This window comes from Dunckerocampus dactyliophorus, chromosome 1, assembly GCF_027744805.1.
Source record: "Dunckerocampus dactyliophorus isolate RoL2022-P2 chromosome 1, RoL_Ddac_1.1, whole genome shotgun sequence".
Classification (NCBI taxonomy): domain Eukaryota; kingdom Metazoa; phylum Chordata; class Actinopteri; order Syngnathiformes; family Syngnathidae; genus Dunckerocampus; species Dunckerocampus dactyliophorus.
In genome coordinates this window covers 8,353,186-8,371,319 of record NC_072819.1, presented here as the reverse complement: position 1 = coordinate 8,371,319, position 18,134 = coordinate 8,353,186, and the positions used below count along the sequence as shown (strand labels likewise).

Sequence of the window (18,134 nt, the reverse complement as noted above, 5' to 3'; positions counted from 1 at the left end):
CTCAAGCAATGTCAGGACGTTTGTTTTGCTCCACCCAATGGGCAAGGCCCAAGTGACAAGCAAGCAGGTTGAACAACAGTTGAAACCAGAATTCAGCTCAGAGAGCTTAGAGAGAGGAATGACTTTTTCGGCATCGTTGCATTTGAATGCAAGTGTCTTACCTATGAAAGAAAGAAAGCAGAGACGGAGCATATCGGGGCATGCTGTGATTTGTCGTTAATGGATACAATCCTGGGATCCTGGCAGACGTTTCTGACTTGTGATCTGTGAAATGTCTGCGCTACGTTTCTGACTTGTGATCTGTGAAATGTCTGCACTGGTTTTGTCCACCAGACTTCTCCTGCTCTTGTCGGTCTGCTGTCTCAGAGGGAAATGTGAAATTCAAAAACCCGACCCTTCAGCATCGACCGTCATCAAACCTTTTCATGATGACGGTAACGAACCCCAGGCCTTCCCCGATGAGGAGCGGGCCAGCCTTCCCGTGTTCACAATGGACTATCCTCGGATACAAGTACCCTTTGAGTTCACCCTCTGGGTGCTGCTGGCTTCCTTTGCCAAAATTGGTAGGTTTTTACACATAACCCTCAGAAAAAAAATGCTTTTTAAGACCTCAGCCTTCATAGTATTTTGTCCTGCTATTTCTCAGGGTTCCACATTTACAAAAATATCACAGTCTGGATCCCAGAATCGTGCCTGCTGATCGCCATTGGCCTCATCGTCGGCGCCATCATGCACTCGGTCAAAGAGGAGCCACCGGCTGTGCTCACCTCCAATGTTTTCTTTCTCTACATGCTCCCACTCATTGTCCTGGAGAACGGCTACTTCATGCCCACCAGGCCCTTTTTCGAGAACGTTGGCACCGTGCTGTGGTATGCAGTGGTGGGAACGCTGTGGAACAGCATCGGCATCGGCCTCTCGCTCTTCGCCATTTGTCAGATTGAGGTATTTGGAGTCCAAGATATCAACCTGCAGGTTAGTGACTGAATATGTTCGACTGGGTTGCAGTGTATGCGTTACAATTGAGTTTTTCTACCTTCACTAAGTAGCCAGTTCGCCCTTTGCTATATTGTTCCGCGAAATCGAGTACCCAAACAATTTATAATTATTTCACGTTGTTTTCTGCCTGTAAAGCTATTGTCTATAAAATGCATTTTTTGTTCATATTTTTGGGTGTCTGGAACAGATGATTTTCTACGAGAAAAACTGCGTCGGTTTTTGGACCTTTCAGTTTTAGTCAGGCCTTCTGAAACAAACGAATAATGAAAACCAATATACCACTGTACTTCACTCAATGATCATCATAAATAAGTTAATGGGGGCGGTGTCCAAAGTGCGGCCCCGAGGCCATTTACGGGATGCGGCTGTTTTGTTGTCGGCCCGAGGCGCATTCTAAAAATATAATTTAACAAGAAAATAAAAAAAATACCAACAACACAGCAAACATTGTAGTAATTTTACAAGAATTAAGTCAAAATATTGAGAAAACAGTGAATAATTATAATAACCTCATAATATTATGAGGAAAAATAACGTCATTTTAGTAGCATAAAGTTGAAATATTAAAGAAATACTTTTTTAAAAGTGGTAATATTATGAGAAACAAACAAAATAATTAATAAAGTTGTCATTTTTGGAAAATTAGGTTGTGGATAAAGTTCTAATGTTACAAGAATAAAGTCAAAATATATATAATAATTCATAATTATATAATAAGTCATAATTACGAGAAGTGCATTTACAAAAAGAAATGAAACAGCAGAAAAAACAGCTGTAATTTTACAAGGATAAATTGAAAATAAGAAAGAAAAAGTCATATTCTAATGAGAAAAAAGTTGCAATTTTTTTAGAATAAACTCATAATATTACGAGGAAAAATAATGTCATATTAGTACCATAAAGTTTCAATATTAAAGAAAATTATTATTATATTATTAAATATTATAAATACTATTTTTTAAAAGTCATATCATTATGAGAAACAAACAAACTACAAAATAAACAACAAAACAACAAAATAAAGTTTTTTCAAATTGAAAAATTCAAATTTTTGGAAAATTATGTTGGGGAAAAAGTTCTAGTCCTATGGGGAAAAAGTCATAATACAGTGAAACCTTTTTGGTTAACGTCGAAAATTTTGCGTCGGTTTACGTGCATACAATGTGGCACACATCTTGTCGTGTCATTAATACACTGCGTGAGTCCATCTGTATTGTTAATATTATATATTTTTTTTTTAATCAGAAAACATCCTTCGTTGCTAGCATCCTATTAGCTAGCCAACAAAATGACAAACCCGAACTTATGTCGCCCATCTATGATGTCATCAGCGGTTGAGTCTCAAAAATGTTAACACAAAACACATTTATATAATGTTAACAAGCATAAAATAATTCTCAGTGCATATAAATGATGAATGAAAGGAATACATTAACATTTAAGATTACCGTACTTTTAGCTTCATTGAAGACGACGGAAGACACGATGCGACAGCGAGACTGTACACGGACATCACCTTCCTGTTTTGTCATAAGTTATTTCTTGAATTCAAGAATGTTTCTCACTTTCTTCATCAAAATGCTGCCACTTACAACCGTCTTTGGCTCCATTTTGGGTTACAGCATTGAGGTGAGAAGCACTATTGAATTCAAGAAACAACTCTGATCTCTCGCTGCCACCTTGCGTCTTTGGGGGCAGTCGTCAAGAATCACGTCTTCAATGAAGGTAAAAGTAGCTTAAAATGTTAATTTATTTTCTGAGAGTGACGCTTTTCATCACAAAGGTGTGAGCATTCATGTGGTAAACCATATTAAATGTTGCTTAATGTTCTCATCAATTAAGTAAGTAAGTATTCATGTACAATATACATAAATACTCATATGAATAAATTTACTAAATATATATTTTCCATGTTTATAGTAGGTCGCAAGCTGAAAAAATGTGAGCACCCCGCTGCACATTATTCTTCTTTTCTTTTCCTTTATCACTGCACGAGCTATGCTATATTTCATATTTCTATTTTCATTCTTTCAACACTTTCCACCTTCCTCTTTCTATTCTGTCCTCAACGCGTCTATCTTTTTCGCACCAAAATATAACCAAGTGAATTATTAAGTGCCATCATGTTACTGTATGTTGATAATGAATTATGTCATCATGTGGTCATCATTCCTCAACTTGTTAAAGATTTGTGAAACAAATATTAAATACTCGTCCTCCCTGCAGGAGAATTTGTTGTTTGCATCCATCATCTCAGCCGTGGACCCCGTGGCCGTACTCAACGTGTTTGACGACATCGGCGTGAACGAGCAGACGCACATTGTCATCTTCGGGGAGGGGCTGTTCAACGATGCTGTCACTGTGGTGGGTTTTGCCCGCAGCTGTTTTTTTTTTTTATTGCAAAGTCAAAATATTACAAGAAAAAAGTTGTAATCTAACGAGCGGAAGTGGTAATTTTCCGAGAACGTCATAATATGAGGAAAAATTATTTTAGTAGGATAAAGTTGAAATATTAAAGAAAAAAGGGGTTTGATTATTAATATTATCAGAAACAAACAAAAAAAGAATAAAGTTGTAAGAAAGTCCAAATATTATGGGAATAAAGTCATAATTCCGAGAAGAAAACTTAAAAGAGGAAAGTTGAAATAGTTGGAGAATAAAAAAAAAAAAAAACCCAGCAGAAATTTTAAAAAAAACAGCTCAACATATTAATAGAAAAAAATAATATTCTAAAGAGAAAAAAAAGACAATAAACTTATACTATTATGAAAGTAAAGTCATTTTAGTAGCATGGAGTTGAAATATTAAAGAAAAATGCTATTTTTTTAAAAGTCATAATATTATGACAAACAAACGAATCAAAATAAAGTTGTAATTTTTGCTAAATTAGGTTGGGGAAAAATAATAATATTATCAGACTAAAGTCCAAATATTATGGTAATAGAGTCACAATATTACAAAAAGAAAACATACTAGGATTATTTAAGAAAAAAATTACTACTAAATTACTAAGTTACTAAATATCAAAGTAGCTCTTGCATCCTTTCATTTTTCAGTGTGTGGCCCTCCCTGGAAAAAATATGGACGCTCCTGCTTTGGCCAGTCGTACCAGTTCCAGTTGTGACTCTTGCGCGGTTTCTCTTGAGATTTTTGCACCTTTTAATCGTGTTAGAGCAGATTCCTGGTACTATCTGACTTGTGGAACCTGCCTGACGACCGACATGTGAACAGTAGTTGCTCATATACTTTCAACACCATGGCTGACTTGTCTTTTTCTTTTTTGCAGGTGCTGTACAGCATGTTTTCCTTTGTGGCCGACATGTCGGCTGTTGAATCCACCGATGTGTTTCTGGGCGGCGCCCGATTCTTTGTGGTGGGGGCCGGGGGTCTCCTTTTCGGCCTCTTGTTTGGCTTTGTAGCCGCCTTCACCACACGTTTCACCCACAACGCCCGCCAGATCGAGCCTCTCTTTGTCTTCATGTTCAGCTACTTAGCGTACCTAGTGGCCGAGCTGTTTGCCATCTCCAGCGTCCTCGCGTAAGTGGAGGACATACACAAATGCACATACATACTGCACCTAGTGTAGTACAGTACAGTCGTCCCTCGTTTATAGCGGTTAATTGGTTCCAGACCCGACCGCGATAAATGAATTTAATGTTAATAAATGGAATAATTTCTTAGTTAGAGCATAGAAAACCTGCATGACTTTCTAAATACTTATTTTTAAACATTATTAGAGCCCTCTAGACATGAAATAACACCCCTATAGTCACCTTTACACTGCTATTATTTATTGTTTACAGCACATTGCACAACTCTTCTGCTGCAGGGTCTCAAGACGGCCGCTACCTAGCGAGCTAACATGGTGAGCTAGTCAGTGAGCCCCGGATTTATTTCTTCGAAACTTAAGAAGCCAAAAACTTACCCCTCCCACACGGAATTGTGGGAGATTTTTTTTTTCACTCTATCATGTCGGACATGCCATGGGTGACTTCATGACTTCATGCAGTGTTAAGGTAATGTAATGTAAGGGAATGTTTCAGTGTTTTGTGTCATTACTGCCTCCTAGTGACCAGAATACTACATACCACTTGTATGTTTTGACTAATAATAGACCGCAGTCTACCACCAAACAGCCATCATTTATTAATTAATTAATTTCCTGACAAAACGAGGGAGGGAGTGATAATCGAACTGCGATATTGTGAGGGACGACTGTACCTCCTTTACTGAGATTGGTTTCAGACCGGATGAGACAGGATTCCTTATATATTAATGGAATCTTTTGGCTGTTAGAGCATAGAAAATCTGTTTACGACCTTCTAAATATACTTTTTAACATTATTAGAGCCCTTTGGACATAACACCTCTATAGTCACCTTTACACTCAACATTTAAGACATAAATAAGATGTAATATATACTCAAACATGCTAGACTTGCTTGCTGTTGTTCTTTTTGTACTTCCTGTTCTGTCTCATGAATGTAACATTATACTGACACCTAGTAACCAGTGTAGAATACTACATATCATCACTTCTTTGAATGCATCTTCTGAATGCATCTTATATTTTAATTTTTGTTTTTTTTTTAGCCATTTTTATGCCTGAAAATGCTTAATTAAGGCAAGAAATAACGTACATTTTGCTTAAGTGTGCAATTTTTTCGTGCAATTATAAGTCGTATTCCATCGCAAAACAACATCATTTACGAATTGAGATATTTTTGAGAAACCCTGATAGAGTGAATCCGCGAAAGTTGAAGCGCAAAGTGGCGAGGGATTACCGTTACAGTCATACCTCGGTTTTTGTGCGCTCCAGTTTAGTTTTTTGTTGAAAATTTTTGCAAACATATCGCCTCAGCTTTTGTACAATACTGCATGTAACAAACTAGTCTGCTTGTCCTGTACTCTAACGTCCCGCATAATCGAGAACAAAGCACGCTACACTTCGTTGACCCACTGTCTGTACCGTTTTGTTAACTCAGTGCTGATACTGAATGACCCGCATGGGGACAAAGAAAGTTGCGTTATTTTGCATAGTTTTCTGCATGTAAACCTATAATTGTTCTCTATAAAATTTATTTTTTGGTCATATTTTTGGGTGTCTGGAAGGAATTAATTGTATGTACTCTATTTCCTATTGGAAAAATTGCCTCGGTTTTTGTACATTTCAGTTTTGGAATGAATTAATAACAAAATCCGAGGTACTCTGGTAGTTTTATAACTGCTCATTTCAGACATTATGCCTCTATTTAATGACAAACTACCACAAAATAGCAATAATAGCCACACTGATTGAGTGGAAATGTTACCAGTCATATAAATAAAACACAAGTGGCTCACTTCTCCTTTGTTTCTGTCAAAATAGCTTTTTTAGTGATGAAATTGGAGAGCCCTGGTTTGCATATGCAGACAACCGGCAATCTGGGATGACCACTGCCAATTATTTCTTTTAAATCGGCCCACATTCGGATTCAGGTTGCGACAGTACATAAAAAGTCGGAGTGATGACATGACACGTCCAGGTCCACATTCTTCGGGCCTGACACAACGTGTCAAACTCGCGCTGCACCTTTCAAGGAAGAGAAAGTTCAATGCGACAGGTCACAATATGCATTTAATCTACTTAATCAATCCAGCAAGCATGATTATCTTTGGCAGGGGTGCTGCCACGCATGTGAATATCACATTGGGCTCCAGCAAAAAGAATCAACTCATGTTTGACTATTTTCTAGGGACTCGTTTGAGTGTTTTTTGGATCCCAACACAGTCAAAAGACTCAAAAATACTGTATAAACTACACAGAGGACAACGTACAAGGGGCAACCGGGAGAAATGTGAAAAAAAATCTAGAACTACTACAACTAGTGCTACTAATACCTAAAAGTTTCCAAAAGGGCAAATTGTTCAGTTTAAGGCCGAAAACAAACAATACACTAATCCCTACTGACAGCCAGAAACAGGAACTTACCAAAATAAGGGATTGTTGGGTTGCAGACCATCTTTGTATTACATAGCGCAACAGCAGCAAAAATGGAAAAATCAGACGGATAAAGTAAAAATGTCAGCACAAAAAAGTTCTAAATCTAACGAGAAAAAGTTATACGTAGTAATATTGTGAGGAAAAATAACATTTTAGTCACATAGAGTTTAAAAATTAAAGAAAAAATACTTTTTTTAGTTAAATATTATGGGACTAAAGTCATAACGTAAACTAGTTGGAAAAAAACCCCTGCAGAAATGGTGAAAACAGCTGTAATTTTAATAGAATGTAGTAAAAATTTTAAGAGAAAAAAAGTGTCATTCGAACGAGAAAAAAGTTGCAAATTTACGAGAATAAAGGCGTAATATTGTGAGGAAAAATAGTCATTTTAGTAGCATAGAGTTGAACTATTAAAGAAAAAAATTACTATTTTTTAAAAAGTCTGATATTATAAGAAACAAAAAAAACAAAATTAAGTTGTAATTTTTGGAAAATTAGGTTGGGAACAAGTATTACGAGAATAAAGTCAAATTATTACACAAAGAAAATTTACAGAAAGAAAGGTGAAATAGGTGTAAATTTTAAAAAACCACAGCAAAAATACTGAAGTCAAAATATTAAGAGAGAAAAACGTCATATTTTAACGAGAAAAAAGTCCCAATTTTAAGAGAATAAATTCATAATGTTATGAGGTAAAATAACGTCATTTTAATAGCATCGATTTGAAATATTAAAGAAAAAATATGTTATTTTATTTAAAAGTAATATTATGAGTATGAGAAACAAACAAAACAAAATAAAGTTGTCATTTGGAAAATTAGGTTGGGGAAAAAGTCCAAATCTTATGAGATGAACATTTCTATGAAGAAAGTTGAAATATTGAAATATAACAGCAAAAATGGGGAAAAAAAGAGCAAAGACCATCGCGAAGATAGGTTCGTAAAATAGCGCGCAATAAGTAAAATCCGCAAAGTAGCCAATTATATTTTTGTACAATCATTACATATGTTTTAAGGCTATAAAACCTCTCACCATACACTTTATATACTTTCCTCGGACAGGCATTTACATTTTATCACATTTCTCTCTTGTTTAAAACCCTCAAAGTTCAAATTTAGTTTGAATTTTAATGACCAATTTACGAGATTGGACACAAGAAATAAAGTGTCTCACGCGTATTCACTCTTCTGATCGTGGCTTGTCCTGGCGCAGTTAGGCTGTAGCGTTTTTGTATCCTTGTTAAAACATATTCCTCCTCCTCGTCCTCCGTGAAGCGAAGATTCATTTACAGTATTCCAGGCGCCCTACAGCCGTGTTTCTTCTTCCTTATTTCAGCATGTATGATCGCTAGGAAACAGGCAGTCCTGCATGAAGCACATTGATTGACAGTGGTTTACAGCCAATCAGAACGCAGAACACAATGGGCGGGTTCTCCCTTAGCCAATCAGGACTGTTGTGGCTGTATATTTACTGAGACGAACCGCTGGACACATCTTCTCACATGAGTATTCAACACCCTCTATTGGTAGCAGTAGTAAATACAATAACAAACATATACAACAGAGCACCGATAGATCACTCTAATACACCAGAAGGACGCAGAACACAATGCGCATTCATACGCTGTTAAAAAAAAACATGCAAAAGTGCACTTAAAAAATCCACGAAACGAGGGAACACTGTATCACAAAGCTGAGATGCAGTTTTTTCTTGAACTATACTGTGTACATAACTTCTTAGCATATCTACATGTGTTGCTTTACAAAATATCAACGTGTCCCTGCATCCTTTCATTTTTCACTATGTGGCCCTAAGTGGAAAAGGTTTGGACACCCCTGGCCGAATGTTTTGAAAATATTTCAGCAAGTGATGTGCATCTTTCCCCCTTGCAGGATTATAACATGCGCTATAACCATGAAGTACTATGTTGAGGAGAACGTCTCCCAGAGGTCCTGCACTACCATCCGTCATGTGATCAAGATGCTGGCCACCATCTCAGAAACTCTTATCTTCTTCTTCCTTGGCGTTGTGACCATCACAACGGAACATGAGTGGAACTGGGCCTACATCCTCTTCACCCTCCTCTTTGCCCTGCTCTGGAGAGGAATCGGTGAGTGCTGTGGGCTGCTCGGACTTTGGTGTCTGTCGTACTTGAGCGTCGTCTCTCCTGCAGGCATCCTGGTTCTGTCTCAGATCGTCAACCCGTTCCGGACAATTCAGTTCACCTTTAAGGACCAGTTTGGTTTGGCCTACGGAGGTGTGCGCGGGGCCATCTGCTTTGCTCTGGTCTTCACTCTGCCAGACACCATCAACAGGAGAAACTTGTTTGTCACTGCGTCCATTGCCATCATCATATTCACCGTGTTCATCCAGGTGAGGGCTGCTTGCAGAAAAAGAGATACTTTTGAGTGCTGTACAATGCATAATACAGTAATACAGTTCCAGACCTGACTTTGATCGTGTGTGTTGCTGTAAATGGGTTCCGGTGCAAGGGGAGCTGAGTGAGGCGCGGACAGGAAGTAACATCGGGAGTTCAGAGTTGACTTTTAGCCTGGCATGGGCTACTCCCGCAATAATAAACACTTTTTTTATTAGGGATTTTTATTAAAGACTATTGCCCCTGTTGTGAGATCATTCAAACCGGCAATAAAAGCCTGTTCCGGCAATCAAGTCTGGTGCTCGTGTGTCTCATCGAACAATACAGTAACATTACTGACACCTAGTGACCCGTGTAAAATACTACATATCATCACAACGTCTTGAATTGCGTCTTATACAGTCGTCCCTCGCAATATCGCGCTTCAATTATCTCTCCTTTGCTATATTGAGTTTTTTCACAAATGAATGAGTGAATTAATGATGGCTGTTTCATGGTAGTCAAAACATATTGAAAAGCAAGTTAATGTGTAGTATTCTGGTCACCAGGTGGCAGTAATGACACAAACATTGGGACATTACCTCACATTACATTCCCTTAACATTGCAGTCAGCCTTGGCACGTCTGACATGACAGAGTGAAAAAAGTTCTCCTCCCATTCCGTGTGAAAGTGGTACGTTTTTGGCTTCTTAAGTTTAGAAGAAATAAATTCGAGGCTAACTTGTTAGCTTGCTAGCTTGCTGGCTGGTGGCCATCTCAAGTCCCTGCAGCCTAAGAGTTGTGCAATGTGTTGTAAACAATGAATAACAGGGGTGTAAAGGTGACTATGGGCATGTTATTTGTTATTTGTATTATGTCTATAGGGATCTAATAATGTTAAAAACTCTATTTTGAAAGTCATAAACAGCTTTTAATTTATTGCGGAACCAATTAACTGTTACAAACGAGGGCCGATTGTGCAGTAATCCCTCGTTTATCTCGGTTAATTGGTTCCATACCCGACCGTCATAAATGAATTTCCGCAATACATGAATCAGTGTTAGTAAACAGAATATTTTCGTAGTTAGAGCATACAAATTCTGTTTATGACTTTCTAAACATGTTTTTTTTAACATTATTAGAGCCAAGCAGACATGAGGTAACACCCCAATAGTCACGTTTCCACTCCTTTTATTCTTTGTTTACATCACATTGCTCATCAGTGCAGGGACATAACAGGGCCGGCGCGAGCATAGCAAGCTAGCGAGCTAACTAGTTAGCCTATCCAGTTTACTTATGCCAAAGGACAACAAAGACGACAAAAATATATGACTTTCACACGGAATGAGAGAACCTTTTTTTCTCCACTCAATCTCAACCATGGCATTTTATTGCAATAAAACTATATATATATATATATATATATATATATATATATATATATATATATATATATATATATATATATATATATATATATATATATGTATATATACATATAAATGTGAAGGGCGAGGGATGACATTTTTTTTCTTCTAATTGACAGGGTATCAGCATTCGGCCCATCATAGAATATATGAATATCAGGAGGACCAACAAAGACTTGGGCACCATCAACGTAGAAATACACAACAGAGTATGAATATTAGCTGAATTGTCTGCTCCTGGTTGATATTGTCTTGACAGGGATTTTAATATTTTCTGAGGTGATGGAGCACATTGTTTGTGGCATTGAGGACCTGTGTGGGCAATGGAGCCACTACTACTGGAAAGACAAGTAGGACTGTAGAAACATTCTAGAATGGAATCATTTCAGCTGTAAAATTGTAAAATTGATTGATTCTTTGTGCTTCATCTCAGGTTTAAGAAGTTTAACGACCGCTTTTTGAGGCGTATCCTGCTTCGGGACAACAGGGCAGAGTCCAGTATCGTGTCCCTGTACAAGAAGCTGGAGCTGCAGACAGCCATTGATTTGCTGGACACGCCAGTGGGCGACCTGAGTGCAGCGCCATCCATTGTTTCTCTGCAGTAAGTAAACTGCTGCTGTCCATGCACACATTGCATCAGGTCTACAGTATATTAGTCGGTGATTGACTGGCAACCAACCCGGGATGTAGTCCGCCTTTCGGCCTGAGTCAGCTTGGATTCGAAACAGGATAAGCGGTAGAAAGTGGATGGATGGATACCTATTTCAAATCATCTATTTCCCGGGCGTCAAACTCGTTTTCAACACAGGCCACATCACAGTTATGGTCGCCCAAACAGGCTTCATCATTTCATGCCCAATGATTACGTGGGACTGCTCTAGTCTGAGGGTTCACCCATTTGTGGGGCAAAACGACAGTCGTTAAGAGACAATGGAGTGAAGCCTCTGCCTGCCAACAACAGTCACCATGACAACAAAACTCCAGTTGAGTACACATTTTCTGGCAGAATTGACAGAACACATTTTGGACGTGCCTTATTTCCAGGCTTTCGCGGGCCATAAAAAACAATTTGGCGGTCCGAATCTGGCACTCGAGCCTTGCGTTTGACATCCGCGATCTATTTCCTTCTACAGTGGAACCTCGGTTTGCGTACATTTTCCGGTTAGTGTACAATATAGCGCGCGTCTTGTCGAGTTGTTAATGTATTTTTGATCAAAAATGTCCTTGTTAGCCGTCTATTACGTTGCTGCCATCTATGATGTCATCAGCCGTTGACTGTAGTTCTTTGCTAGCTAACACAAAAATGTTAACACAAAACATGTTTTTACAGTTTTACAATGCCAGTTTTACGTGTATAAAACAATTCTAAATGCCTATATTTTAAAAAGGGCCCTACGATTTCTGCATTAATGAAATTGCGGAATTGGCCAGAATCTACTAATAGATGCCGAATCTCATGGGAATTGACATAATGTCAATGAAATGCTGTCATCGTGAGAAGAAGTAAGGTTTGTGTAGGGAAGTACTGCTCAATTGTGGCGGAATGTCATCACAAACACTAGCCCGCCCCATCCCAAACCAAACCTGTTGAAATTGCGACCTGAAACACCGGCAAAAGTTGACGAAAAAACTTTGAAACTCCTCTCTTTCGGAGCGTGAATGGAAGCTAGCGGGGTTAGCTTAGTTTAGCAGAGCATGCTAGTGCGTGTGTGTGTGCAGTTGTATGAGTGTGTTTACACCGTGTTGTGTTTTATCGCTTGTTAATGCAAACAAGCGTTTTACGATGCCCGCTGACGTCGTGCAAGTTCTACGGAAGCCCGTTTCCACCAGTGAAACAAAAAGAATATCCCAATGGTAAGTCATAATTATGAGATAAACAGTCTAAATTAGGACATAAGAAAGTCATAATTACGAGATAAGAAGTCATAATTATAAGATAGGAAAGTCATAATTATGAGAAAAACGTCATAATTATGAGATAAAAAGTCAAAATTATGATAAAAAAAAGTAGGGCTGATATTACCGATATTGGCATAAAAATGTGATACCCGCAGATGTTGGTATCGGGTTTTTTCCCCAATAATGAAACCCGATTTTTAAAACATGTTGTATAGATGGACATTTTAATGTCCACATGGCCAGGATGACACCACAGTTGGTTCACATACAGTGCAAGCCCACCTCCTTTGCGCTTTCCACAGGCTCTTGTCTTCCTGTCCGCTCTGACTGCCCTGAAGTGGGTTAGCTCCTCACGTTAGCATTTGGGACGCTAGCTGTTGGCCACTCAGTGAAGCACATGTGCTTGAATAAACAAACAGAGCTGCTTGAAAGGCAGCCATTCGTGGCGGCGGTGTTAATTCCACGACAGGAGCTATGTTACACATATTGGTAACTGAGAGTTGGACAATATCTGAAATAAAGTGGATGGATGGATGGATGGATGGATGGATGGATGGACGGACAGACATACGGACAGATGGACAGGCGGACAGACGGACAGACTGATAGATAGATAGATAGATAGATAGATAGATAGATAGATAGATAGATAGATAGATAGATAGATAGATAGATAGATAGATAGATAGATAGATAGATAGAAATTATGAGATACAAACTGCGCATGTGCCAAGTGCCATGTGACGAAGGCTCCAGTGAAGAAGGCGGAAGATGCGCCTTCGGGTAATTTTGACTTTTTATCTCATAATTATGACTTTTATTTTGTAATTTCAACTTTTTATTTCAGAATTTTGACTTCTCATCTCATAATTTTGACTTTTTATCTCGGAATTTTTACTTTATATCTGATAATTTAACTTTTTATCTGACAATTTTGACTTTTTATCTCATAAAAATTACGTATTTATCTCATGATTAGGACTTTTTCTCCGATACTGAAGTATCTCGGAATTTTGCCTTTTTAAATCTAGAAATTTAGACATTTTATCTCATAATTTAAACTTTTTATCTCATATTTAGGACTTTTTATCTCCTAATTTTGACTTTGTATTGCATAATTAAGTTTTTCTAATCTCATAATTTCGAGTTTTATCTCATAATTTTAACATTTTATCGCATAATTATGACTTCCTTATCTCATAATTATGACTTTTTTTATCTCGTAATTTTGACTTTTTAATTTCACAAATTCAACTTTTTATCTCGTGATTTTGACTTTCTCATAATTATGACTTTTTAGCTCAGAAGTTTGACTTTTTATGTCATAACTATGACTTACAAAGACAAAAATGGAATTTGCAACAAAAAAAATTAACTGAACAGATTTTATAGGGTGCTAAATAAATGACAAATGAAAGGGATAAATCAACAGCGAGATCCATACGTACACCACCTTCCTGTTTTGCCATGAATTATTTTGTGAATCCCACAGTCTTTGTCACCTTTTTTATCGTAATGCTGCCACTTGCAACTTTCTTTGGCTCCATTTTGCATTATTTTGCAGCCGTAATCAAAAGAAAAGCAGAGACTTGAGGTGAGAAACACTATTGAATTCAAGAAGTAACTCATGGCAAAACAGGAAGGTGGCGCCCGTGTTGATCTCGCTGCCATGTCATGTCTCTGGCAACCATAACATCTTGAGTGAAGGTAAAAATAACCTTAAATGTTTATTTATCTCTTTCATTCATCATTTATATGCATTTGTAATTGTTTTCTGCATGTTAAACCATAATTGTAAAACTTGACGGAACGGATTCATTTGATTTACATTATTTTTGAGGGAAAATGGATTTGGTTAGCATAAGTTTTGGTTAGAGTCGGACCTTCTGGAGCAGATTAATGACGGTTTCACTGTATATTAAATAGTTTTAATGCCTAATACTAAGACCTACTGATGTTACCAATAATAAATCCTTAATGCCAGTTTTACAACAATGCAGGGGAATCGAAGGTGCCCGCTAGTCTTAGTCGTGTTGGACCTTGGCATGTTCTGAAAATTCAATGAATTCATTATTAATAGGATATATTATTAAACTACACTAATAACCATTTGGTGTGTTGGCTTGGTGGTACCTAATTAAATAGCCTCTTCCTTTAAGCAAGCTGAGGTGCCGCTGACCATCTTCTGTGGAACTCAAATTTACTGCACTGCCAGTCAAAAGTTTGGAGACACTTTCTCATCTAATAGCATGGATAAGTGTCTCCAAACTTTTTACTGCTAGTGTATATAGTATAGTATGCTGCACTAAACCTGGATGGCAAGTGGGGGGGTCACAAAATTTTGTCCTGTGAGTTTGAGACCCCTGTTATTGACCTAAATGGGTCTGGTTTTAGCATCTGTGATGCCCCGCATCCTTCAATTTTTCTGTACTGTACACAACCCTCGAAAAAGTTTGGACACCCCTGCAGTAACGAGTAACTCTCAGTGGTTGTTCTTTGCTCTCGCCAGCGACGAGAGGAAGGACGCGTCTCGACCAAAGAAGAAGTTCCTGGCCGCTGACGTTAGGAAGATGCATGATATCCTGTCCAAGAATATGTACAAGATCAGGGAGAGGGTAAGACGAGTGCTTCTACACCACAGTGTTGTGCAAATTACTTTTTAAAAAAAACTACCGTAATTTCCGGAATATAAACTGGTACTTTTTTTGTTTTAAACCCTGTGGTTTACACAGTGATGCGGGTAATTTGTGGTCGTGTTGTGGTCTTGTGGCATCTCGTGTGCTTAGGAGCAGTCATTTTGCACTTTGTGTGCAAATTATAAATTTTTCTCGGGTCTTCCGGTGGATCTTGGCAGCGTAGAGCAGTGTTGGGAGGTCCACGGTCGCCAGCGGTTTTCGGGGGGCTGGACTGCTGCGTGCTGGGGAGGACAGCAAGCTCAGGGGCTGATTGGCCTCTGGGCGGGGGTGGCGCTGACAGCACTTGAAGATGATGACTTTAGTGGTTTTAATTCCCAGTGGGAGGAAGAGGACAGCGATGAATGACTTTTCTGGTTGGTTACTGTTTAACCAGTCGTATAACATAAACTGTTTGGCACTGTTGGAAAAACAAACACTTATTTAATAAAAATCTTTCTGCATAACATCTTTCTGTGTACTAAATATCCCATGTTACGACATCAACACCTGCGGCTTATATAGTCTATAGTCCAGAAATTACGGTAATCAGTCACCAGGGAAAGTAATTATTGTGTTACTTTTTAAAAATCACTTCAAATATGTAAAAGAACTGGGATTCTTAACGTGGTTCCTCCCGACATTGCATGTGAACACATGAACATACCTGCTTGCTGTGCAGACGATGGCGTACACCAACAAATCCAGCTTGCCTGAAAATAGCCGAGCCAGGGAGATTTTGATTCGCCGTCATGCAAGCATCAGACGCAGCCTCCGAGCTGAAAGTTTCCGTGAAATGGTAGGTTGCGCTCATGCACACATGCAGCAGAAAACAGTCCTACTTGCCTGTATTCTTCCTCCTTCAGGCTGCTCAAAATTTGTCAAAATCCCAGAAGTACTACTCCCTGCAGCACCAAGTAGATCCAGAGGTTGCTTTTCCTCTCAGAAGACGAAGTCATGGTAAAATCACAAACGTTGCTTATCTTTTGTGTTCTCCTCTTTACATACATCTCTTGTGTCAGGAGCAGGAGTGTCGCCCAGCTCCTCGTCCCGCTGGTTAATGTCTATGAGGAGGCTGAACACCATCAAAGAATCATCAAGCGGAGGAGGACGTCCTGCTTCCTCTCCTGAGGTAGCTGTATTGGACGAGAGACGCCCCAGCAAAAAGACACCAGTCGCAGCCCCGCGCAAGCGCAACTCGGAGTGGACTTCCCAGCATCCAGGAGAGGGGGATGAACCCTTAGCTCCTCCCCCGCTACCTGCGCCTCCTGGCTGGACGTCCGACAACCAGAACAGCAGAGATCACGGGGCTGGAGACCCACTTCTTGGAACAACATCACAAGGTGAAAGGTGACAAGCCGAGGGAAGGTCCACAGAAGGACTTAGTTGACTTGACAACCTCCAGCATACCTGTTTTAAAACTCTGCTCCTTGGAGTGCTTACACCTTCAATTGAAAGTGTTGGCTAATAACTACAACATGCGTTCCAACTACAATGGCATACCTGCAGGGGTGGGCGATACTGCAAATTTTGGTATCAATCCAATACCAAGCAAATACAAGGCTAGTATTACTGATACCGGGGCTTCATAGACTTAAGACGTAATATTTTACAGTATTACATCACCTGTTCCTGGTGGTGTGATGCTATAGCTGTTGCCCTCAACATTAGTTTTTTATTCTGTTCATTTTTTATTTGCACAAAAAAAAGCACCAAACTAAAATCAGGTTCAGTTAAACAGTGTAAAAATATCTTTTAATGGGTCCAAAAAAAATTCTACTTTGTGCCCAGATTTGGCCAGGGGCAGCCCTGTGCACAGTAATGCCTCATCACTATTTTTCAAAAATATATGAATGAATAAATCATTGCTTTTTTTCGTGGTTGAATGTGACAAATTATTAGCAAAAAAATGCATTTTTAAGCAAATTTTATATATTTTTTTGTTTAAATGAAGCATTTTCAAGCATAAAAATGGCCAAATGAAGTAAAATACAAATATAAGGCATTCAGAAGACACATTCGACGATGTTGTGATGATATGTAGTATTCTCCACAGGTCACTAGGTGCCAGTAATGTTACATTGATGAGACAATCGCCATTACGGGAAGTACTGTACAAAGCAGGAGGCATCAAAAGTTCAAGGAACTCTCCCAATACTAACATGTGTGAGTCTATGTAAGTCTTAAATGTCTTATTTTCTCTTATTATGGCTACCATATTGGACAATATGAATGTAAATGTGACTGTAGATGTGTTATTTCATATCTACGTTACCGTATTTAGAAGTTTGTAAACAGGTTTTCTGTGCTCTAACTGCAAAAATATTCCATTTATACATAAGGAACCCTACTTCGCAGAAATACACTGGAACCAATTAACCGTGATAAACGAGGGATTACTTTACAGCCATCACTTGGCCTGTGTTTTCTCGTAAAAATGTAAGTACTTTATGGGCCCGAGCAGGAGTGCCCACAGGGATTTGGGCCTCAGTGAGAAAAATATCTCTTTGGGTCTTTTGTCAGTGGACGTACAAGTGCAATGTTGCCTTGCTTGTGCCCCCCAGAGCAGCTCACTGTTACTTGGATTGTTTATTTGAGACACACAAACAGCATATGTCAAATTCTGTTTTGTATTTTTGTTGATAAGACCGTCCTTTACATGAAGTAAACTCTTCTTGAGAATAAATATGATGAGTGGGCGTTTGCCAGCTCATCCACAATCTATGATGCTCATACATTTTTAATGCCAATGGCAATGACTGTAGCTGTTTACGGTAACATACAGTATGATGCACGCATGC

The 18,134-nt window shown here is 38.6% G+C and overlaps 1 protein-coding gene across 2 annotated transcripts; it reads left to right on the top strand.

Moving 5' to 3' along the window:
* Positions 1 to 91: 91 nt before the first annotated feature.
* Positions 92 to 18,057, top strand: LOC129190367 (sodium/hydrogen exchanger 2-like). 2 transcript variants are annotated; one of them, XM_054793006.1, is made up of 13 exons: positions 92 to 563; positions 647 to 972; positions 3,223 to 3,360; positions 4,283 to 4,533; positions 8,872 to 9,089; positions 9,153 to 9,352; positions 10,882 to 10,971; positions 11,042 to 11,112; positions 11,196 to 11,363; positions 15,171 to 15,276; positions 16,016 to 16,132; positions 16,200 to 16,293; positions 16,362 to 18,057. In XM_054793006.1, exons 1-13 carry the CDS (start codon positions 308 to 310, stop codon positions 16,685 to 16,687), a joined length of 2,361 nt encoding a protein of 786 aa, XP_054648981.1. In that variant the 5' UTR covers positions 92 to 307; the 3' UTR covers positions 16,688 to 18,057. The 2 variants fall into 2 exon arrangements, with proteins under 2 accessions (XP_054648981.1, XP_054648975.1); XM_054793000.1 differs by having other exon boundaries at positions 16,356 to 18,057.
* The last annotated feature ends 77 nt before the right edge of the window (positions 18,058 to 18,134 follow it).